The sequence below is a fragment of the Carassius auratus genome, chromosome 27 (assembly GCF_003368295.1).
Source record: "Carassius auratus strain Wakin chromosome 27, ASM336829v1, whole genome shotgun sequence".
NCBI classification, from domain to species: domain Eukaryota; kingdom Metazoa; phylum Chordata; class Actinopteri; order Cypriniformes; family Cyprinidae; genus Carassius; species Carassius auratus.
In genome coordinates, this window is record NC_039269.1 from 8,308,654 (window position 1) to 8,333,014 (window position 24,361).

General features: G+C 36.8%; 2 protein-coding genes and 1 pseudogene across 3 annotated transcripts; 1 reads left to right on the plus strand and 2 right to left on the minus strand.

The window, feature by feature from the left end:
* Positions 1-3,529: 3,529 nt before the first annotated feature.
* LOC113046251 (dehydrogenase/reductase SDR family member 12-like) lies at positions 3,530-5,075 on the minus strand (annotated as a pseudogene).
* Positions 5,076-7,185: 2,110 nt separating this feature from the next.
* LOC113045330 (AP-1 complex subunit sigma-3-like) lies at positions 7,186-15,065 on the plus strand. Its single transcript, XM_026205651.1, has 5 exons — positions 7,186-7,307; positions 11,988-12,166; positions 13,350-13,458; positions 13,673-13,810; positions 14,472-15,065. Exons 1-5 carry the CDS (start codon positions 7,305-7,307, stop codon positions 14,505-14,507), a joined length of 465 nt encoding a protein of 154 aa, XP_026061436.1. The 5' UTR covers positions 7,186-7,304; the 3' UTR covers positions 14,508-15,065.
* A 344-nt stretch (positions 15,066-15,409) lies between these two features.
* Positions 15,410-18,507, minus strand: LOC113045331 (secretogranin-2-like). Of its 2 annotated transcripts, none has more exons than XM_026205652.1 (2): positions 18,365-18,507; positions 15,410-17,750 (listed from the first exon to the last, which is right to left on the minus strand). In XM_026205652.1, exon 2 carries the CDS (start codon positions 17,743-17,745, stop codon positions 15,976-15,978), a length of 1,770 nt encoding a protein of 589 aa, XP_026061437.1. In that variant the 5' UTR covers positions 17,746-17,750; positions 18,365-18,507; the 3' UTR covers positions 15,410-15,975. The 2 variants fall into 2 exon arrangements, with proteins under 2 accessions (XP_026061437.1, XP_026061438.1); XM_026205653.1 differs by lacking the exon at positions 18,365-18,507 and adding an exon at positions 17,873-18,255.
* Between the last annotated feature and the right edge of the window lie 5,854 nt (positions 18,508-24,361).

The following is a 24,361-nucleotide window of genomic DNA, read 5'->3' on the forward strand; positions in this document are numbered from 1 at the left end:
CCGAGGCACGTGAAATAAAAGCAGCCAAATGACTGGCAGAATTAAACGCTACATCACTATTTCCAATTTCCTGCGATTAAAGCTCGAAAATGCCATTACTGCCAAGCTTGAAGTATGTGTGGCCCTGGTGAAAAACAGAATCAAACTGTTTTCAGAAATGGGCAGAGCAGATGAGGGCTGCACAAACCGCTTTGAAGAAAGAGTAACAACATCACAGAGACTCCCTGATGAAATAAAGGTTAGCTTAAAAAAAATAAAGAAAATAGCGGGGAGCAAATCCACAGCCTTGATTTCTTTCTGTATCAACCGTGTGTTTACAGTGACACAGCAAACTGATCAGATGAGATTAGTTCTTTCTGAGATGATCAAGATTATTGTTAGCATTATTCTAACATTTGTTTCACTGTTCAAAATGATGATTTTGGTCTTTGTGGTTGTTAAACATCGTGTTTGTTCATAGCTAATGTGATGCACTACACCTGAAGGGAACTGACTTCACACATCTGCTAAAAATCACCTTGAGAGCAGCTGATTACATGTAATTGAAAAATGCTTCACCGGCCTTACTGTGACAGCTTATTCATTAATGTTTGAGCAGATGTATGATTTCTAAATCCTTTAATCACAGGCTTTGATCTGCACGGAGGTGCTTGGGATTCACTGAGACAAACTCACACGCTCATTAACACAGAGACCTTCTCAACAGAACACACAGCTGTTGTCTTCCAGCTGTAAGAGTCGGACCATCTGAGAAGACAATGGTGCAGTCGTTTCCAGTGCTCGTTTGCTCCACTAATAAGATGAGCACATACACTGGTGTCTGTGCATCTGAAAGCATCGTTTGCGTCATACAGTGAGCGTGATGAATCATTTACCATCACAGGAAATGAAGGATTTCTATCCGTTTCATCCTGGCACAGAGAGGGCTGAGACAAATGATGACGCATGTGAACTGAGGATGCAGTTTATGAGGAGTTTGTTAGTTATGTTGTTTCTACATAAAACATCTGAAGGTTATGTCACATTTTGCGTCACTATATAGGATGTTTTTCTTTTGCGTGACATTGATATTGACAAGGCTAAAAGCCTAAGTGTTTTTGTTTTATTATGCATGAGCAGTTTGAGAGAGGACAGGAATGGAAGTGGGAAATGACGCAGGTTGCACACATTATGATCACCATTTATGTTTAGGTTTTAACCCTGTAAAGTCTACTCTATGAAACCTGTAGAAAGTCTGTAGGCCTATCAAATGGGATGCGCAGATTTCTAGGGCGTCTGAATGATCGACATGATTAAAACTTGCTGCAGTCAACCTGCTGTATGCCTTCTGTCATATGATTAATCCGCTGTTATTGAGTTCATACTTTTTTTAGCAAATAAAAGGCTTTTTAGTTTCATTTTAAATACAGTCGTGAGCTGTGCGTCCATGCCAGGGGCAAGTGTGCTGGAACCGGCTGTTGATCTGAAACAAACAACCTGTAAGAGTGCTCCTGGAAAAATCTACACACAACATCAGATGTTACCGTTTTTAACAAGCATGCACTCCTTGGAAGAAAAAAAGCCGCTGGGAAGCGCAGTGGGGGCGCGTGACATGGCGGGGCAGACGACTCTCTATCGGCTCCCTGCTCCGCCGAACACAGACGATCACGCGTCATCTGATGGAACTGAAGCATCTCCTTGGCAACCGCTGAGCACAAATAGACCCAGAAATTACAAGTGATGAGTTTGACAGAAGCTCGGAAAAAAACAGGTTTATCCAATGGATTTGCTAATGGATTTCTAAAATCGTTATGCAGCATATGTTACTGAATTGAAGAGTCTGCTATTTAAGTTTGTCATTTTTTTTAAAAGATTTATTTAAAATTAAATATACATTTTCATTTGTATTTTAATTTAAGTCAATTTATTGTAGTTATATATATATTTTTAATTTATTTTATTTAAAATGTATTTAAATGTAAATAAATATATTTTATATGTGTGTATATAATGTATACACATATAATGTGTGTGTGTGTGTGTGTGTGTGTGTGTATATATATATATATATATATATATATATATATATATATATATATATATATATATAAATAACATTACATTAAATGAATATACCTGTAATTATAATAAAACATTTCTTTTTATAAAAATCACTTTTAAAATATAAAATATGTACTTTATATGTAAATAAATAAACAAATAAATGTGTGTATATATATATGTGTGTATATATTATGAGGGGAAGTCGTGGCCTAGTGGTTAGAGAGTTTGACTCTTAACCTTGTGGTTGTGGGTTCGAGTCTTGGGTTGGCAATATCATGACTGAGGTGCCCTTGAGCAAGGCAACAAACCCCCAACTGCTCCCTGGGTGCCGCAACATAAGTGTGTGTTTCTGTCTCTGTGTCTGTCCACTTTGGATGGGTTAAATGCAGAGCACGAATTCTGAGTATGGGTCACCATACTTGGCTGTATGTCATTTTCACTATCATAACCATGCTGGCCGTAAGTAGCAGATTATTTTGCTTGTTGACTTATAAAGTGACTAATACCCGGTGTGTCGGAGCATCACAGAGAAATGAATTTTGGGATTTGCTTTGGCCCAGATCTCCGCCTCTGTGGACGCACACACACAGAGGGACACATAACGAGTGTTTAGTAAAAGGTCATCATCATTACTGCATCAGATATTGTTTAATAGAGATGCCACTGCTGGCACTCTGTGTCACCTGTTGCTTGGCAACAGCTGAGAGAAAGGTAATCCGGCTCATCTCAATTTAATACTAACTCTTCATGACTTTTAGTCTCTTTTCATTAATAAAATGTATCTATATAATCTTTTTCACACCATCCGTATAATACATTCATCAAGAAAATGTCTGCCAACACTTGACTAAAAAGCACCACAGTTCAGTCTCAGATGTTGCTTTGATATATTTAATTGATTACCACATTTATATACCAGGGTAATTTTCTGTAACATAAGAATTAAAAATAAATGTAAATTGGGTATATTTGATTTTATTTTTTCTTTGTTATTAATCATTAGTATATCTAAAATCTACATTTAAAGGTTTTATATTGACTTAAAAAAGAAAAAAAGAAAATGTGTGGTAAACTTTTTCACATTTTTCATTTTTCATTGAGTACTAAAATATTAATACTAAAAAAATAAACAAATGAATGACTAACCAAGTATAGACATTTAAAAAAAGACAAAACTAATAAAAATGACATAAAACTTAAATAAAAATATAGTTTACTATATATATATATATAATATTTGTAATTTTAGAATATGATTTCCTCAAATTTGACATTTTTAATTAAAAAATATCACACTGACTATTATTTTGAAACAGAAAATGTGAGTGGTGTTTTGTCTGTGCTAAACATTTAAGTATTGCTGCTATAAGTCTTCTAAATAAATAAATGTATGAGCAATAAAAATAGCAATCATTCACTGATAAAACAAATTATAACACAAAATAGTAAATTAAGAGGCAAAACACTAATTCTCAAAATATTGTCTCTAAATGTTTTGTGCATATACCATGGTACCATCAAACGTATCTCTCTTAGTCTGCAGGTCGTCTGTGTTTAGTTTCTGTGCAGCATCCCTCCCGATGACACCGTGATCTACATTATTATCATCACAACACATGATTAAAATACAAAATATGGCACAATATGAGAGAGAAACAGATACCATGTGGATGTGTACACATAGCTTTTATTATAATATAAACACATCTATCATAGGTTGTGTCAAAAACACAATAACTGTATATGTCTTCACATATGCACTGTGAAAGACTGCAGTCTCAGGCTGAATTGTATTTAATAAATCAAGGCATTGAGATCAATGTTGTTTATCCACTCACAACTCGAGGGTCCCTGCTCTTCTCCAGCAATGGAATCAGACATTTAGTCAGAACATAAACACCTACAGCGGACACGATTCGATTAAATACTGCATCCAACATGTTCTGCGTTTTAGAACAGAATATATATTCTACTAAAGAATATTATAGAAACTCAGGGGTCAGTAAGATTTCTGTAATGAAAAAAAAATTCAGCAAAGATAGTGACTGTAAAGACATTTATAATGTTACAAAAGGTTTCAAATATTTCCAATAAATCCCTATTCTTTAAAGAATCCTGCACGTACCACAGTTTCCACACAAATATTAAGCAGCAAACTGAACACTTGCTTTGAATAAAAGTGTCTGCTAAATGTGTAAATGTATAAGAGTATGCTGTTGTTTTTGATGCCATACACAGCGTGGTGGGCATAAGAGACTTTTAAAAATAATGACATTTGACTTGTGTCTTACCAGGTGTATTGGTTGCAAAAATGTTCTCCAGTCCGTCAGAGCTTATTTCCCTCTGGTTCACCATACATCTGGCATTATTGATCTGAGAGAGATTAGAGGAGAGGATGTGTCTTCATCTGTCCTGCACCTGTAAGCTTCAGCTGAATCCTGCTATTTTCTTTAATATAGTGAGGTATGATGGGAATCTCTTAAAGGAGCTCTCTGATACCAAAACACTAAGCAATGAATGCTCCTTCTTAAAGGCCAAACTCCCACACCTTTCTCGTCTCTGAGAGGTCCAACACATGGATATAAACCTCCTACAGTAGATACATAAGCAATAAATGAGTCTAAATTATTTAAGGATCATGTGACGCTGAAGACTAATGATGCTGTAAATTCAGCTTTATCATCACAGGAATAAATTATATTTAACAATAATACACTGAAAAAAACATTTCACAATTTTACTTTATACTTTACTGTATTTTTTCACAAATATATGCAGACTTGGTGATCATAAGAGCCTTTTAAAAACATCAAATCTTACCAAGCCCAAACCTTTCAACAGTATTGTATTGTGTTATCTATTTAAAATTGATGTATGTAATAATATACATGTTATATTATCAATTTTAATATATATTTTTCTCACTACCAAAAACTACATGTATATTGTATCTACCATGCTATAGGAAAATGCTAATCATTCAGAACATAATGGCATAATGGTATTACCATACTACCATCTCCTGCAATCATACTATAGATTTATAGTCGGAAAAATAATATTGTAACCTAAAAAGTGTTTGTGTGACTGTAAAACAAACCTTTTTTGGCTATGGCCATGAGCGTTGCCTTCCCTATTCCCGCTGTTGGCTCCGGTGATTATGAAGGAACGGCCTACCATGGACACATCCAGGTCCTTCGCTACAAAGAGGCATTCTCAAATCCAGACCTGTTGACAACATCCAGCACATGAATCAAATCAGAAACACAACCAGCATAAAACCTCAAGAGCTGTGTTGTCCATAAAAGTTTGTTTTTTAAGGCAATCGTTGAACTGTTATGTGACCTCTGTGCATCTGAGACAAAGCTCCTAAGACAAGAGCCCTGATCAGGGGCCAAATGAGCTTCTGTGTGGACACCTGAGAGAGCAGCGGGGGTCTCAATAGGGCCTACTGATGACTGACCTTCAACTGAGGGCTTGGATGAATGCATGTCAGAGAAGATGACTTGGGAAACTTCAAAAACAACATTTGTGCAAGAAACCACTACATTTAATAACATTTGGCTTGCAAGAACACAGTTTAAGACTTTGTTTTTGTAGCAGCTCTGAACAGCTGCTAAATAAATGCTCAGGCCAGAATCATTTAGCAAATTATTAAATCATCATAGCAATGAAAACCATCTTATTGCACTAATTAGAAAATAATTTCCAACAAACTTTCTCAAAAGTTATCAGCAGTAAAGTAGCCCAATTACCTCAACAACACAAACTGAATTCGGTACGAAATTCAAAAAGTAATTTACTTTGTATACTCCCTCATTCCCTTGATAAACCACACTATGTTCCTGCAGAGACAAATTTGTTGTTTCTTCTCTACTGGACTGCAACCCCTACTTGGAGATATGACTCCTGACAGATGCATTTGTGACTACTGTAGCTCCAGAGGACTCCCTCTAGTGTCAGATGATAGGGAATCAATTATATACAAGCAAGGTCATGCAAATAAATGAAGTCAGGTGGTGTTCACTTTTCAAGTGTTTGCCTTTTATGCAAAAAAATGACTTTCCAAATAACCAAAAAACCCTCCAATATCTACGGAAGCTTGAAAAAACTTGCAATGTTTTGGAAAAAATGTCGTAAAATCTAAGTATTTGACCTGTAAATTTTGTACATTTCCAAATTATTTAGTAATTGCATAATGATTAATAATTACACACAAAATAGTAATTTTTTGTTCATTTACCGTGAACCTACTTTCTAATTTGTGTACATTTTCAAGTGTTAAATGACAAATAAAGAATACTTTTATTCATAGTTGGGGTACTTGGACTCAGACTTCAATTATAAATGAACGTGGACTAGAACCTGACTGGACATTTTGGACTTAGACATTGCTCTGAGTAGCCTACAGACGAATCCACGTCATGTGTAATAAAAGATATATATATATATATATATATATATATATATATATATATATATATATATATATATATATATATACAAATACCATAAAAGAAAAAAGTAAGAACATAAAATTTAAATAAAAATAAATGATGAATAATCGTCTTCCATTCAAACTCAATTGGTTAAGAAATAGGACTCAACAAGGTAGACTTTGACCCAACAGTTATTTATCATATAAAGCCAGTTATTATTCTCAGGAACACTGAAAAAAAAAATGTTTCATTGAATTAAATTTTTTTTAATGGTAAGTGGTTGCAATCAATTTATTTTAGTCAAGTCAAGTCAAGTCAAGTCACTTACCATAAAGCAACCACTTACCATAAAAAAATGGTCATTCAATTAATCATTTTTTTTTAAATGAATAACAAGATAATAATATTCATAATAGCAAACTGTACTTTAATATTATTATATTATATTTTTTAAACAAAAATAGTTTAATCTTCGTTGTTTTTTAAGTTGGTTGCTTAACAACATAGTCATTCATGTCATATCTATATCCGTAAATATGAAGGCTGCATTTACAAAAGGCGTTTTAAAGGTAACGTACAGGAAAATATGTGAGGAGGGTGTTGTCCCGCCCCTTTCAAGACAGGTGCAATGCTTTAACCAATCAGAGCTCAGACATGGGAGGCGAAAACAAAGCCGACCGCTCAGATACGCATCTGCGCATGCGCAGCTTTTCTCTCTCCCCACAGTTTGGGAAGGGCAGCGATGACTCCGGCCTTGACCAGCCGGGAAGAGGATAGGAATTTTGTGGATTTCAACATTCTTTCTGAATTTCTTACTTCAATATGGTAAGTTACACAGTTTATTATTTTGCCTCGCCTAAAAGCACACATTTAGATCACAGGTGATTTCTTCCACAGGTTGAGCTCGTGCACGTGTCAGGACTTAAATGCGAGTGCACCTGCGGACTTTAAAACTTCCGTCCTTCATGAGCTGCTTGTAATGAAAGAAAACAGTGTCATTTAGAGCTGGTGTAATTCACCTAAAGTTGTTTTATTCAAAGTCTGAGCAAATTAATCGGGTGTCAGTTAAATGCTGAGGGAGTTAAAGGTGTTAAAGTAATCTCATCTGTCTGGACAAACAGGTTTGTTCGTTTCCCTCGATACTGGAACTGGACTGTCAGATTTTGACACTCGGAAAGCAAATTGTTATAAAACCTTTGTTTGGAGAAAACGTGCATGCAAAGTTCTGGTTTAGCTTACTTGATTTGGCGGCCAGGTAAACTCTTTTATTTGTCGTTCAACTAGAAGTTGACTAGAACAAAGTGTGTTTGACGTTTGACTGCTGCTGACATGTTTACAGAAGAGCTATTTGTTCTTCTGGTTAATGTGTGCAAGAATGAAGAAGAATGAGTTAAGAGTACCTTATAAACCAATCACAGTATAACAAATGAAATGTTAACATTTGCTATTATTAATTTTTTTTTATAATATATTACTTTTGAGTAATATATTGATATTGAATAATAATTATATTTCCTTTTTACTTTATTTATTAATTAACTATTAATACATTTAAAAACAATACTTTAATACTCAAATTACATGACAATCATGCTGTAAAAATATAATGTTGTCTATTGAAATAGCCAGTAATCTCTATTACTAATAATAATTTTGCTCATACATATTTGTTTGTATGAAAAAACATAAAAACGTAAAATAAATCTAAAAATAAATTTACTTTCAAACTGAGTAATATTTTAATGCATTTTTTTATTGAATTACATCATTATTAGTATTATTATTTACAGAGAATGTTGATTATGTTATATATATATATATATATGAATTTGGTAAGTGTTGGCAAATTCTCTCCAGAATAGTAATACAATACATGCAGGTCAACAATGCTTCATCTGATATTGTCTGTATTCATCTGAGTAATTACAAGTGATGAAGAAGTGGCCCTTTTAATTTCAAAGAGATAACAACACACTGCAGAATCTCATTTAAACTGCAGCGAGTGTGTTAATACGCATGTTCTCCTGTGTGCTGTAGCCACTCACAGCTGTGTCGACCCCAACAATAGAAGGAAAATGAAATCAGAGCAACACAGAACTGAAATCTAAGCAGGAACCGGCTCAAGAGGAAGCTCGGAGCGTCATTTAAACCCTTCCCTGGTGAAACTTTGTGTGTGGGAGAGAGGGAGAGGGGTGTGTGTGTAAGGAGAGAAAGTGTGGAATGTAGAGATAAAGATACATGTAACTTAATAGTTGTAGCACAGTTTTCTTTCTCTTTTCTCTTCCTGTTGGCATGAGATGGGTGTTCCATGCTGAAGAAATACTTCAGAGAATCATATTCCTCTGGAGCACAATAGTAGACCCGACGCACTGCATGGTGCATGCTTCTGTTTCCTTGTTTTTTTTCCTTGTGTTTTCAACTTTCGTCTCTCATCAGGATTTACTGAGGAAGCAAATAAACTCTTTGCCAGCATGTTTTGGTCATAACAATGAAGCGGCTGACGGTTCCATTTCCCCACCTGGTGTTCCTGCATCTGTGTGCATGTGTGTTTGCAAGCAAAATGAGTTGCTTGTAGCAGATTCATTAATTCTCTCATTAAACATAACAATCAACTTTAGGAGGACAAACCTTAGGACTGATTGCTTCTTGATGGTTTGAGTTCTGTGAAAATTATCATGTTTTTACACTTAAAGAAATATTTCACGCATTTTACATAGAAAATTTACATTTACATTTAGCAGATGCTTTTATCCAAAGCGACTTAAAGTGGATTCAGGCTAAACATTTTTTTTTTATTAGTTTGTGTGTTTCCTGGGAATTGAACCCATGACCTTTTGCGGTGCTAACGCAGTGCTCTCCCACTGAGACACAGGAACACACCTAAAATGTACTCGCCTTCAGTCCATCCAAGATCTGGATGAATTTGTTTCTCCTTCAGAGCAGATTTGGAGAAATTTAGCATTACATCACTTGCTTACTAATGAATCATCTGCAGTGAATGGGTGCCGTCAGAATGAGAGTTCAAACAGCTGATAAAAAGATCACAATAATCCACACCACTCCAGTTCATCAGTAAAATGTCTTGTAAAGTGAAAAAAGCTGTTTGTAATAAACAATTTAATCAAATTTAACTTAAAAAAAATTTCCTTTATCCATAATGCTTTCTCTGGTGAAATGCCATCTTATATGAATCAGGAGAGAAAAAATATGCACAGATTCAGCTCTGTTTACAAGTGGAAAATAATTTGTCTCTGAATTTTAATCCACAGGAGATGGAAGTGTTGTTATGGATTGTAGGCTCTTATATTGGCCAGAAGTGACAATGTAACGGTAAAATAAATTATTTCTTGCAAGAAACTTTTAAACCCATAAGACATTCATTGATGAACTGGATATGGAATTTTAGCGTATTGCATATAACCATATTATACTGTACAATGCTGATTTTATGCAAAATAATAAGTAATATGCAATGGAACAATCAATAGACATTTAGAATAGTTAGGCCTATTTGCTCGTTGTCATATGACTGCATTACGCTGTTTAATTCAGCAGTTGATGTCTAGTCAAAATATTGGAAGTAAAAACAATTAATTTTGTGTAGAAAATGTGTAACTTTCGACAGCATAATTAATGATTTAGTTATATTTAAGTTTTTCAGTTCATTAGAAATAATTGCACTCTGGAATACTGTATTCTGCACAGGGATTTAGGATATACTGCACATTTTTATATTTCTTCAAAACTGTCATTTGGAAAAAAAAAATTCAGTTATTATAAATGTCTCTGTATTGAACGCTGTTTTATTGCTCATCATTACTCATTTCTGTGAAGTTTTTCTTATGAAATGCCTTTTTCAAGCAATAAAAGTGAACAGCCCGGTTCCATTTATTTAGTGTGTTTTTAATCTTGTTTCAGAGGTGTGACTCAGGTTTCTGTGTAATAGTTTCTGTTAACAGTTGTGACCTGATAATTCTGTGAAAAAGCAGTTTGTGTGACTCAGTAAGAGAGCATCACATTCTCTCTATCCGTGACGTATGTCAATGAGAAGACAGCTTTTTCAAGCATTGCCAGATTTCTGTGCAAATGAAAGGGGGAGGAGAAATTAGGAGTTCTCCGAAATCTTGTTCTTGGTGTCATTGCATTTAGCTGATTAGTTCTTGTGTGGAAAGGATTCACGCAGGGGTCCATCCTGTCACTGACAGGATCTTTGTCTCACGGATATTGAATCTCTCATTGATTGGGTTTGTGAGACAGTGAAAAGGTTATCTATAGTTCTTTGTCTGAAGTGCATTTGGTCTTTTTCTGTGTATTTCCTGTTTCCTAAAATTCCTAGAATTGTTTTTACAGGCTCCACAATACCAGAGAGAGGAAATATGGGGGAAGTGGGATCAGAACACAATGCAGGCCAGATATGAACCTGCGTTTCTTGCATGAGCACCACAGCTCAACATATTTAGAGTTTGTGCACTAGTCTATGTTATCATGAGCAAATCTAGGTTAGATTTACCCATGATAACCTAGACTAGTGCACAAGCTCTACGTTGAGGTTGAGGATAGGTTACTCAGCTGTAACGTTGCCAGGAAGGTTTTTGCATTGACGCCATGTCTGAGCAAAGCTGTGAGATTCACTTATTGAGTATTCAAAAGTTTAGTTAGCTCTGTTGTCAAGTTTGTGCCAAACCACAAAGAATCTGGTGCAGTTACTCCATGGTGTTTATTTGTAAACCTGAGATGTGACTGTTGTTGAGGGACATGTTGTTAAATTGCACAGATGCTAAAATGAAGAGCTCCTCTCAGTTGAAGACAGTGATGAATTTAGTCGACAGATTGCTGAAATTTTTTTTTTCATGCACTACCAGATTTCCAGCACAGCTGTTCAAATGCAGTCTTCATCTTGGCACATATGTGATCTTGTAAATTTAAAGAAAAATGTAATAAAATGTGATTGTGTTTATGTGGTTGATGGGAGGTACTGTAAATGGTAAGGATACGGGTCCACTTCATAGGTACAGAATGACGTCCACCCACTTGAATCATTTTGGCCTTGACTCTAGTGTGAAACCCTTTAGTCCACCTGCTGTGTTGCAGAATTTCATACCATCTGCTTCCCTTCAGCATCTGCAGAAAAGCCCTGCATAAAGAGTATTTTGTACATAGATTTATGATATTTTTCCTTTTGAATGTATTGCAACAGTTACATTTTTCTATGAAGTTTTGGTTATATATGATACAGACCAGTACAAAAAGCAACATTCACTTAAAATGAAAAGTAAAGGATTATTCACGATTAATCTGAGACTCATCCATAGTGTATTTTCACTGTTGGCACATTTCTCATGACTGTGCTCCAAGGAACAGTCTTGGTAACTCATCACCTTTGGGGTTTGAACCTGCAATTTTTGGATAACCAACCTGGATCATTAACCACTAGACAACACCCACTCCATAAGATGAAAGAATGAAACCATCATTAATTAATGCATGTTCTTTTTTTCCCGACAGATGCACTTCCTGTTGCTGTTCAGTCGTCAGGGGAAGTTACGGCTGCAGAAATGGTTCCTGCCCCTGCCAGAGAGAGAGAGGAAGAAGATTGTGAAGGACATGACCACTATGGTGTTGTCACGAAAACCACGCACATGTAACTTCCTGCACTGGAAGGACCTGAAGATTGTCTATAAGAGGTGAGCATTCATCCCAGGCCCATGGGGAATGTCCCGCAGGATTCAATTTAGGGCTATTTTCAGTATGTCTTCAGTAAGAGCATGCTGGTTTCAAACAAAATGATGGTGTTAGATTCAGCATTAATTAAAAGCCCAGCTGCTAGGCGCTCGTGTTTGGTCATTAGTCATCACAAGGTGTGAGCAAAAGATTCTAAAATCTAGTCAGCAGTCAAGATCTTGTGTGGGCTAATTAAAATACCACATGGGAAGGTTTCTGCGTCCGGATCGTGTTTGTTGCCCCGTCCTGTGCTGTAGTTTTAAAACTGGTTCAGCCCAGTTCTCCTGCTATTGCTTATGTCATTAGCTGACGACATGCCCCTTTCTGAGTCCTCCTTGTTTTCTGGCCAAACCTAGTCGCAGCTTTTTACACAATGGCCCTCTATTACCCCTCAATTGTGTCTGAAAATGGACCCACATGCTCACAATGGGAAATATTAGTGCTCCATCTTGTCGTTGATAAATCATTTAGAAGGTGTATTATAAACATTTTAATGTCACTTCTGAAGATTAAATACTCTTTATCAATATAAAAAATCATTTACAATACATTTATTAATGCAACCTTCCAAGTAAAAAAAAAAAAAGCTTTTATTTTTTCTGAACTGATTTGATCATAAAAAAAGTGAGTGAATACGATATGTTATAAAGAGCTTTTTAATCTGTAAAACCATATTTTAACACTGTATAATAGAAAATGTACCTAAAAGAGGGATTTTCTGAATAATAAAATGCAAAGAACCACTGAAGAACTTTTGTTTTTGTGAGTGGGTATGGAAATATTTTAGAGAAAATGTTTAATTGTGCTTGTAAACTTTAATGCTTCAGAGCCTGGCTATATTCTTGGTGAATATCCTTCGGTCAGGGACTGAAATTATCGTGTTTCTCAGAGTGAGTTTTCACACTTGTGTTCCTGAGAGCCTGTTACTCACACTCTTCTGGTTCAGATCTGTATTTCACACTTTTCTTAAACCAGTCTCTCTGTTCTTTCCTGTTTTTTTTTTTTTTATACAGATATTTGCCATGTGAGCCGTTGCATTACAAAGACTGTAGATGGCAATTGTGAGGATAGTGTGTACTATTTTCAGTATTTATTTTTTTATGAATGAAAATAAGCATACGTCTGTGTTTTCCTACTTGTTTGTAGGTACGCCAGTCTGTATTTCTGCTGTGCTTTGGAGAACCAGGATAATGAACTTCTGGCTTTAGAGATTCTGCACCGTTATGTGGAGCTACTTGACAAATACTTTGGCAATGTAAATACTTTCAGTTTCTTAATTTATCACATCTGGAGCAAATATTTGTATATATTTAATAAAAGATATGTTACATTATTGTTTATATTTCCTGTTTCTATTTTATTAAATAAATTTTTTTGTATAGACTGAACACTGAATTTTAGTTATTTTATTTTGTGTCTCTTTATTCTTTTTTTATACCAATTTTTGTCTGTGTAATATTATCTTAAAGGTATGTGAGCTGGACATCATCTTTAACTTTGAGAAGGCTTATTTCATCCTGGATGAGTTTCTGATGGGTGGAGAGATTCAGGAGACGTCAAAACAGTCTATTGCAAAGTCTGTAGAGGCCTCTGATATGCTGCAAGAGGTGAGACACTAAATTTAATCTGCATTTAGGTGAATATGTTTGAAAAATGAAACTGAAAATAAGTTTTATTTAACAGTTTTATAGTAGAAAAAAGTATCTTCCATCCCTGTAAATTGCTGCTGTTTTGAAATTTTTTTAATAATAATAATGATAATAATAATTGGACACATGTTGACACAATCTCAGTCAGTGTTTCTGAGACAGACATTTCAGATTGAAGGAACCTACAGCTGTTTTAATGGTGCTGCCCACACAGTTATAAAGCTCTACTTTGGCTGTCACCTTCATTAAACTTTATAGATTTGACAAAGACAGACAAATAAACAGACCTGTCTGAGAGTGTTGTTTTACAGAGCAGCTCTCAGTACCACTAAATGCCAGCTTTCCCAGCATGCCTCATTAAAAGAATAGTTCCCCCCAAATTGAAAATGATGTGATTTGCTCCCATTCAAAGCTGGCATATTGAGCACTCACAGCACTATAGCATAAGGGGTATAAATGACACAAGGGTGAATAAATGATTAGCTAATTTTCATCTTGGAGCCAACTCTTCCTTTTAAGACACATATGGCATCTGATCATGTGTTGTCCACATATCATTCTAATAAGCAGGGTCCATACATCTGAAGAATCCGTTATGTGCCTGTTTTCTTCTCTTCAGACGATGGAAGAATACATGAGCAAACCAGCCTTCTGACGGCAGCTGACGTGATCCAATGTGACAAAAGGGAAAGAAGCCTGCCTCCGCAGTGTAGGTTGTGTCCTTCACTCAGGACACAATTTTTCATGGCAAGAAATTACAGACATCATTCATGAGGGATTTTTCTTATTTATTGTTATTATTATTTTCTTCTCAATGCTTGTATGAACCCCTTTATCAACTCCACTAACATTTCAATAGAACTGAATCAGGGTTCATGTTGTGTTTTTGAATAGGTTATGTCAGCTTATAAATAAATAAATGTTATGCAGAATTTCTGTGATGGCTCCAGCATGCATATACAAATGCAACTATAGATTCAGCTGATAATTTTCAACTTGTATGCCAAAATCATTTTATATAATGTGCATATATTTGCAATAACCTTAAACCTTGGCTTTTCTGAAGTGCCTTTTCATGGTTTTTAATCATGTTTGCATGTCTCAGGACACATTTAGTTCAAGAAAGGAAAACTCATTTTTGATGAAATGTTAATGCTGCTTTATCAGCACACTTTGTTGATATTGTCTTATTAAAATGGTCTTTTTGATATGATTTAGTCTCAGGCAAGTGTTTGCAATTTTCTCTAATTAAATGCATCCAGTGCTCTCTAAACTCCCTCCAGCAGTTTATTTTTGTGCACTTTAATGGATTTGTTTTCTATTAATATCTCTTAATATAAGACTATGCTTGGCACTGTTTTAGGTCCTGTATCATTAAGTGTGGACACCCTTGGCTTTTTCTATGACATCAAATGTAAATTTCAATACGTGATATTTTTTCTTCACTTTTAAGATCTAACACACACTGGGTTTCATGTTTCTTGTTTTAAGTCAAAATATGATATTTTTTATGTTGAATCATGTTCAGTGTAATAAGGCAGCACAATACGGCGAGAGGAAAAATAATACGGTAATGCTTTATTCATGTTTCTCTTCTCACACTTTAAAACACGTACAAAATGATTTATAAATGAGAATCACATCCATCTTTATTGGTCTGATAATGAAGTAGCCTGTAAAGATTGCAGCAAGGGGAGTCCTACGACTACAGGAACATTCTCTTGATACCAACAAAAGGAACAAGAAAACATTTCGAGGACCACCAATTCATAAACGACAGATAAAATACACTTGAACTCCTGCACATTGATATACCATATATATTTACATCATATAGAATTCCATGAAAACTAAAGCACTTTAAACTGTTTACTTTTTTTAATAGCTTTTGAGGAGATATAGGCATGTCCCACGAGTAAGCAATATTTCTTTCCCCTTTCATACTCCGACAAGTCCCTTCTGTGGCAGGATTGGACAGTAGGAGTTTCTTACAACCAGTTTGCAATTTGGACAGTTCAGTAGTCGTTCATGTAGCCATAGCAACCATATCAAATAGATAAAAGGTCAAGGGGTGGGACTTGTCAGAATAAGAGCAGGAGGAAAAAAATACACGCTCAGGCTCTTCACATTCCTACAACCATTTTCCCGTGATACTCTTTACCCTCTTCTGTTCCAGGCACAGGTGGGGTTTGATCTACGGTCTCCTGTGCTAAATCTTGAGTGGGCGGCTTTTGGGGTGCTTCGGGCTCCTCTTTTCCTTGGGTGTCTCTTTTGGTGGGCATGCTTTTTCCATTATCAACCTGATCAAAGAAATCTTTCATGGCCTCCTCATACAAATCATAAGGCAACTGTCCGTTCATGGTAGAATCGATGGCTCTCTTGCGATCGCTCGAGCTGGTGTCTGGGTACTCGGTCAGGAGTTTGGCTGCTAGGAAGGTTGACTCTTCATCCTCATCCACTGCATCATCATTGTAATCATCTTTTCTTTTGCTTGGAGCTTTGTTTAACTCGGACAGGAACAAGCTTCCCCGTCTTCCGCTGGGGTTGAAGTACTTTGCCATGGCTGTTTTGTAGGGCCTTTGCTTTAGCAAAGAAAGCTTTGCATTCTTATTGGCCAGATTCCCTAACCCAAGGACTTTCAGGATATCCTCAGTTTTGACATCTGGATGGATATCGCTCACTGTGACTTCAGGCTGTCGACCGTTGTAATACTTGATGACACGGCTCTTAAAACGAGGTTGGCTGGGCTTCCGAGCCAGCTGGGTTTCAGGAAGGCGTTGTTGTTGTTTTCTGGTTTCCTCCATGAAGAGCATTCCAACCAGGTCCTCTGGAGGCACCTGGAGCTTCGTTGAAATAGCTGACAGCAGTTGTTTGATAGCCCTAGGGTCGATTAGAGAGGGTTGGGACAGTAGCCTCCTCCTTCCTTCCATCAGGTCCCGTTTTTGTGCCTGGTTTGTCATCTCCAAGACCTTCAACAGGTAGTAATCCACAAGTTTTGTGTCATCGTCTGGGTTCTCGTCAGCGTCTTCAGTAGGGCTAGCTCGTCTATCAATGGCCTCGCCCTGCTCTCCGTTATCTCCCAGCCCTCGTTCGTATTCTTCACGGCTTCCTTTAACTACTTCCTCTGTCTCGAGCTGCTCCTCTAGCGGTACCCATTCCTCCCCTCCGGTCACGTCCTCGTATGCCAGGTTTCTAACCTTGTAGAGGTCTCCATCATCTATGGCATCGTCATCATCCTGGTTCTCTCGTTTCTGGTTCTGCGTGGCAGATAGTTTACCAAGCTCTTCGAAAATAGAGCGCATGTTGGCAAGGCTCTGAGGGGTGTACTGCTCGTCCAAATCCTCAGTCGCACGCTTGCTATCCCTGCCGTTCTCCTCATCCTCAAACATCAGCGGATATTTCTTGTGCGGCTTCACAAAGCCCCCGTAGTCTCTAGCAGGGCTCTCTGCGTCTGCCACTGGGCGTCTGCTCTTGTGAGAACGCTGTTCGTTTCCAGGCACTGGCTGGCTTGCCGGAGTCTCTCCAGCTTGTTCAAGCACCTGCAGCAGAGATCGAACCCACTGTGGCACCTTGTTTTCAGGCCAACGGGTGGCATCCTCACGCGTGGGTGTGTTCTCGTCCTGTTGGGAGGCAAGCTGCACTAGAAAGCGGAATTTGTCCACCTCGTCGTAGTCCCCTGTTGGACTCTCTGGTCCATCGGCTCTCTGCTTCAAGCTTTCGATGTACTCCAGAGCTTTGATCATATCGGAGCTGGGAGCAAGGAAGCCACTCTGGTCTCCGCCTCGCAGGCGATGTTGGCGCAAGGAGGCGCCCTGCACGGTTAGTGTTTGGAGAAGGGAAACAAGCAGGACTGCCACCCCTCCGACGGACAGATTCGGTAGAGACATCATCATACAGCCTAGAGATAAATAAGCACAAAACAGTTAATCCATGCAGTGTTTTTATTAATGGTGCAACCTTGATATCTAATACCAAAATGCATGTAGTGTAGCTAAAATTCTTTTCAAGTTTAAAAACTACCTATGAAATCAGTTCTTAGAGTTGTTAAAATTGTATCCCAGACCGAGAAGCAGCGACGCTCCGAGCACCAGAGAAGCAATGAGATCAGTCAGAACACAACATGTTTTTAAATGACAACAGCACCGGATGAGTCACCGCCTGTTGTCAAGGTAACCTTTCACTTGTGGCTACGGATCTCTGAGAACAGAACTATTGATATTTTCAAATGTGTTTGTAAGAACAAATCTCGATTTAAAAAACAGTCTAGTTGGAATACATTTCATTGATCTTTTCGCGACGAAATCGAGTAGATTAACCACAGATGAGATATGCTGCTGATGAGTGATAGTATCTAATCAACAAAGCCGGAAAGAAAAGGAACAAAAGCTCTAACGTTACTCGTCTGTAACCCTCGCAAAGCAGACTAGCGCATACGTTAACTGTTTTCACTGAGCGTCATTTTGTGAACACACACACACACAAAAAACAATTTTTTTAAATGAGCCATCGTACCTTTTGTGTAGAGCTCAGATAATGTGAATGAGCGTAAACAGCATGTCCTCAGTGCTGCCTCAATGCGCTTCGGTTGTGTTTCAGCACCGGACAGCTCCCCGCGCTATATGAGGCGGCACCTGACCGATGCGTCACCGATGCTCACGCAATTCCGCGGCTCTGAATCCATTCGTACCGATGGTAACCATTCACAACGTTTATCTCTGAAAAACTAAACCTCTTGCATTAACCTCTTGGTATATATTTTAGGTATGTTTTATTCATAAAGAAGAGGATAGTGCTTTTTGTGAACAACAGAAAGGTATAACTAAATTTGCATAGCATATATCCTTACAGGATTTTACTATGACTAAACAGACGCTTTTGCAATACAGTGAATGTGTTGTCTAATTGTATAATGCAATAAAACTGTTAAACTGGTTTAAGCTGCCAATGATATATATATATATATATATATATATATATATATATATATATATATATATATATATATAAATATTAGATGTGTATATATATGTATGTATATGTGTGTATGTAAACAAGACGGTAGAATGTTTCTGAAGCTTCCTAAAGAGAAAATACCATGATTTTTACAATTGTAAAGCTAATTATGCTACGCTTTTATATAAAAAAAGATACAAAGCCTTTATTGGGGCGGTACCCAAATGCACAAACGATAAAGGTACTTCTTTATATCCTATTTACCCCTAAATGTTACAGATTAATATATTAGTACATTAAGCTACATACCTTTTAAAAGGGTACTGGCACTTTTTTTGCGAGAATGGAATATATGGTAAATTAAATTGCAAAACATTCCTAATGCAGGCATATATCAGTTACTTTTAAAAAAATTTAATGATTGTAGTAGATTAGTAATGAGGATATCATATGTGTGCGATGTAAAAATGGTTTGTTCGCTGTCTTTCTATACACACAGGCGTCACAGGCGAGTTAAATCGTCAGGCGATGAGTCACACACAAAAACGCACAAACGCACTGTGGGACTCGTCTGGGAGAGCAAGGTCTCAGATAAATATACATCTGCCGGTTGTGGATCTATTCTCTTCCACTGTCCCTAGACACCTACATTCCCGAGCATCTAATAGATCCTGCGGTGAAGCCTGTCAGCAGCTGAATAATGTGCCCTAGTGACATTAGTGCCAAGATGACACTCATTTGTACTTGATCACTTTTCCTGGAACACAGACAAAACGTCTCTGCGGAGAAAGCTTTGTTTTTTGAGTCGCTCTCTCTCTCTGTCTCTCTCTCTCTCTCTCTTTAAGAAGCATATAGTTTGAAGTATTTTTAGCTCTACTTTCCAAGTACAAAAAGAAAAAAAGAGTTTTACTTTGTTTTGCAAAAACACCTACCTTGGACTTAAGTTATTTTTGACATGCTATCCTGGGTATTTAACTGTTCTGCTGTGCTTAAAATCGTTTGGTTTTTATGGTCAAAAATTAACATACTTAAAAAAATAAAATAATAATAATAATAATTCTGCTGTATTATAAATAAATCTTGGATTCAGTCTTTTTGTCAGCTCCTTTCTTTCAAGTAGAACAGGCTTTTTATTTCTTTTTGGAACTGATTGATCATAAGCCTAATTGGTCTTAACATACTGTATGCACCTCAGTTTTTTAATGAAAAAAAAAAAAATCTTTATTTGTTGACCTTTTTGCCAGTGAGGTGCATTAGCACTTAAGAAGAGGAGCATAAGCTGCTCAAGTAAGGGCTAGGATCAATCAGTTCTAAAAATAAATACAGAACCTGTGCTAACTGAAAGAAAATTGGCAGAAAAAATATTGAATCCAATATTTGCTTATAATATAGCATAATTTATAAGCATATTTTGTGGGTTGGTCATTTTTGGATGGGCAACTTGACAAGTATAATAAAGTAAGGGGAAAAAATAAAGACAGAACTATAAAAATGATCAGTTTTGTTATACCCTGTGTGAGTCCAATGCGATAATGCTAAACTAGCATTTTTGAGAAAAGAAAATATAAAAATGACCAGAGCACAACATGAGAGTTAAGCTTAAATCTGGTGCTTAAAGAACCCAGAAACCAATATGGTGGTCTGAAGAAGCTGTTATTTAACATCATTTATATTAATAAATATAAGAATTTATATTAATTATATTAAAATATATATTAAAAATATTAAAAAGGCATGTTAGTGCCTACAGTACAGAATCAGAACAGTGAATATATTTCTTATATTGTTTTTAGCACATACTGATTCTGGACTCGTAACCCACAGTCAACTGACGGCACTCTGGGGAGAAAGGGGTGAGACAGGCCTCTCTTGACGTTAGTGGAGCAGTCACATGGTCAGATGAGTCATAAACCTGTGTGTGAGCATTATGGGATGTTTCCATGGCTGTAAAAACAAACAGTCTTGTCTATTTTTGTCTTCTTGATTCATAAAAAATACAGATCTTCTGAATTCCATTAGCAATCAGAAGTCCTAGGTGTTCTCCTGAATTCTCTTTCTAAAACTCCCCCCAGCTTTCTCAGTAAGATTAAAAGGAAATCAATCCACAGCCTATTGAACTTTTCAATTTTCTCCCTTTAACGATATTAGAGCATCCCCTCTGTTGATGTGATGATTGTTCTAGCAGAGACTGGCTAGTGGATGGGGAAAACAATGCTGCAGAGATGACTCTGAAGCACATCTTGCTGGAGTTGGCTATAAATAGTGTTGTGGATGTGTCAGCGGGAGGTTACAGTCATGTGTGCGTGGACTGAGACAGACGATCTGATAGGCCAAGAGCTGTGTAGGAGGCTTGACGAGGGATTCTCTTTGTATAAACAGGATTCTGCACATTAATTAGGTCTAATGAGCAAAGCAGGAATGAATGATTTTGTTTTCACATGAGACTGAACTTTACCTGTTACCAGTAGCGGCTAAAATAAGGTCTGTAAAACGTAATTTAAGGTATCAGATGAAACAATTTGTCTGATATTCTAAACATATTAAAACAAGATAAATGTACCTGACATGCAAAATTGAATAGCATACACAGCCATTGAGCTTGCTGCTTTACATGTATATGGCTGGTTAGCATTCAGTTAGAGCGATTGGCAGCATGCTTTCAGAGTTCCTCTGAAACGCTCCACCTATAGATCTGTTAACTGTTATTTTATATGCAATTTGTGCAGCAGCAGTATGTCTTAAATACTCACAGCACCATATCGGAATATGTATTGGCAGTAACAATTTCCTTTACTTGCTTTGCTCCAGCAACATCAGCATCAATAATCTACATCAGCAATTCAGCAGCGTAGCAGATCTATTCTACCAAGACCAAATACATTAACATTGTCATATCCAATACCATGCTAAAATCTTCTGAGAATTGCCATGATAGAAATTTTTTATTTCTTCTAATAATTTTTTTTCTCTAATCCCAGTTACAGCTATTGTTCAATTCTCAGTTGATTTTCACATGTATGACATTATTTTAATTCCTAATACTGATTTCACAGTTATAAATATAGCCAGTGACAGAAGAAAGCAAACATGAGGCACATATTTTCTGGTATGTGTGGGTGGATAAACACTGAGTCCCTCTCTAGATACGGCTCAAGTCTTTCCTTCAATGTCAAAGTCCAGAAGTCATACTTCTGGTCTCAATTTAGCATGATTTTGGTCACTTAAAGGAGTAATAGCACACCTCCCTTCAAAAAATCTCATGTTTTGAGCTATCATGTTCATCGCACAATATTGTTACTTAGTGTTTTTTCAATTTACTAACCCAAATGTTATCATTGCTATATTTTATGAACTAAAACCATTAGTTATATGAATGTAGCTGAATTGAAGGCGCCTAGAGCTTTGAGAATACAGCAGATTTCTGTTGGTTCTGTAAACTGACAGTTTGAGTAGAGATTATATGCTTGGCCTGTTTCTGAAGGCTGTTGATTTGATTTGGCTCAATGAAAGCATCAGTTACCCAGAGCTGTGTTCAGCATGTTAGGATGTGCTGACGGCACGGCGGGCGGATGGAGGGAGGGAAGGAGGGAGGAGGTGGAGAGGATGAATGTCAATGAGAATAGAATGGGAGCTCTGCATCGTCTCTCTGCTGTCATTCTTATAAATACAAGCAATGAAATCTATCAGTCAATTAGTTCTTTTTTTTTTTTTACATTCTGCATCCCTTATGCTGCTCCTCGTCTCCAAATCTCTCCAAGTCTCTATCTATTTCTCTCTCTCTTTTTCCCTCTCTCCTTGCCTCTGACTGCTGGTGAGATTGACAGCAATATTGTGTGGTTCCTGGAATCTCAATCAAGGGTTGTAATTCCGAAGACAACAGAACCAACAGGCACCGCAATGGCCCTCGATACACAGCAGTCTGGAGAGAATATAACAGGTACTTAAGTGTGTGGGAATGACTCATAGATCATAGATGTTTGTTTTTATGCATTAGTATACCCACACTTGCAGCAGAACGGCCAATTTATATTGCTCAGAGTTTTGCTTTTTTATAACTCAGAAGACATAGGCTAATGGCCAGTAGGGGTTTTCAGTTAAGCTTCGTTAAGTAGGCTAGCCTATTAATGCACATGAAGGACGACACTATTAAATAACTATTAAGTTTTAATAATCATTTTACTTCTACAAGAATAAGGAAAGTTCACACTATAATATAATGTCAATGACACATTTTGGTATAACTGTCCCTTTTTCAGCCAAAGCATCAATAGTCAATCAGAATATATAATCATAATATAAATTAACGAATTAATAGATTTTCATATCGAACGAGTTTTTATTGTTAAATGATGACGAATTTTTGCATTTAGATTCACGCAATAGCTGAAATACTTGATTAAGTATTCGAGTCGCGTGGAAAAGTATGCTAACTTCCGTCAAATCTCAATTTTTGTTCTCGCGCCTGCTTTAAGTAAAATAAATACTTAAAAAGCGATGTCTACAATAATGGCCCGTCACCAAGGACGATAACTAAAGATAAACGGTAAAGAGTCCACTACACCACAACTATAACGATAAGGCACAGTGCAACGATATCGTTGGAATCACTTTCAGAACGTTTTCTTTCTTTCTTTCTTTTTTTTTGACGAAAAACATTGACAGCCAATCAGAATAAATCCTGCTTGTAATGAGCTCGAGAATTTAAAGCGGCAGACGCACGTGTGGCTCTGGAATAACCATAGGAATAAACCTTTATACAGTCTATGGAAATGAATAACTGGACAATATGTTCGCTGGTGTGGACGGGCCTTAGAAAGTCGAATAACACATTTAACAACAAAAGTCTGGCTAGTGGATTCGCGAGGTTATTCGTCAAAATTTGAATTAACCGACAGTCGATTTATGAGTCGCGCGCAGCTGATCACAAAACTGACGGGAGCAGCCCCGGAGGAAGACACTGATGGGACATAAAACCTAAAACCTTAATATGACGGCTGATATTGTATCTCCATATCTCCATCTGTGAGTTACCAGAATCACACACAACGCTCAACACACAGACACGGTTTCCTTTCACTCAGCGGTGTTCGACGAAGATTCGGTTGTGTGCGTTGGGTCTCGAATGCCGGTTCATAAAAAACAGAAAATGACAGTAAGTGTACTGAAACACATAAATGAAAACCGTTTTCTGTTGCTGTGTGAACGTGGTCTACTAGTTAAGATAATTTGGACTTGGTTTGAAATGACTTTTTCAGACATTTTGAGACTTTGTTGAGAGAGAAACATGTGATAACAGAAGCAGGGAACATAACCAAAACCTTCCGTTTAATCTTATTATCAACTCAAGGGTCGAAACAACAGCTGAGATTTTCCACTCAATTTAATTTCGATAACAGGACGCAATTCCAAGTGAAACCAGATAAGATAAGAGAGATGAAAATCATTTAAGAGGTTAAGACCAGGAGGCTATATTAAAAGTAAATAGGGTCAATTTTTCATGTTGACTTTAAGGAGATTGTGATTTGTCTTTGGGAGTTATAGTATTAATGAATATCT

What these genes read in the sequence shown, in the direction of transcription:
- LOC113045330 (XM_026205651.1), top strand. An exon ending in CTGAAGATTGTCTATAAGAG is followed by an intron (nt 12,167 to 13,349) that starts GTGAGCATTCAT and finishes ACTTGTTTGTAG; the next exon opens with GTACGCCAGTCTGTATTTCT. An exon ending in TTGACAAATACTTTGGCAAT is followed by an intron (nt 13,459 to 13,672) that starts GTAAATACTTTC and finishes ATTATCTTAAAG; the next exon opens with GTATGTGAGCTGGACATCAT.
- LOC113045331 (XM_026205652.1), bottom strand. Translation starts at nt 17,745, where the DNA reads ATGATGATGTCTCTACCGAATCTGTCCGTCGGAGGGGTGGCAGTCCTG.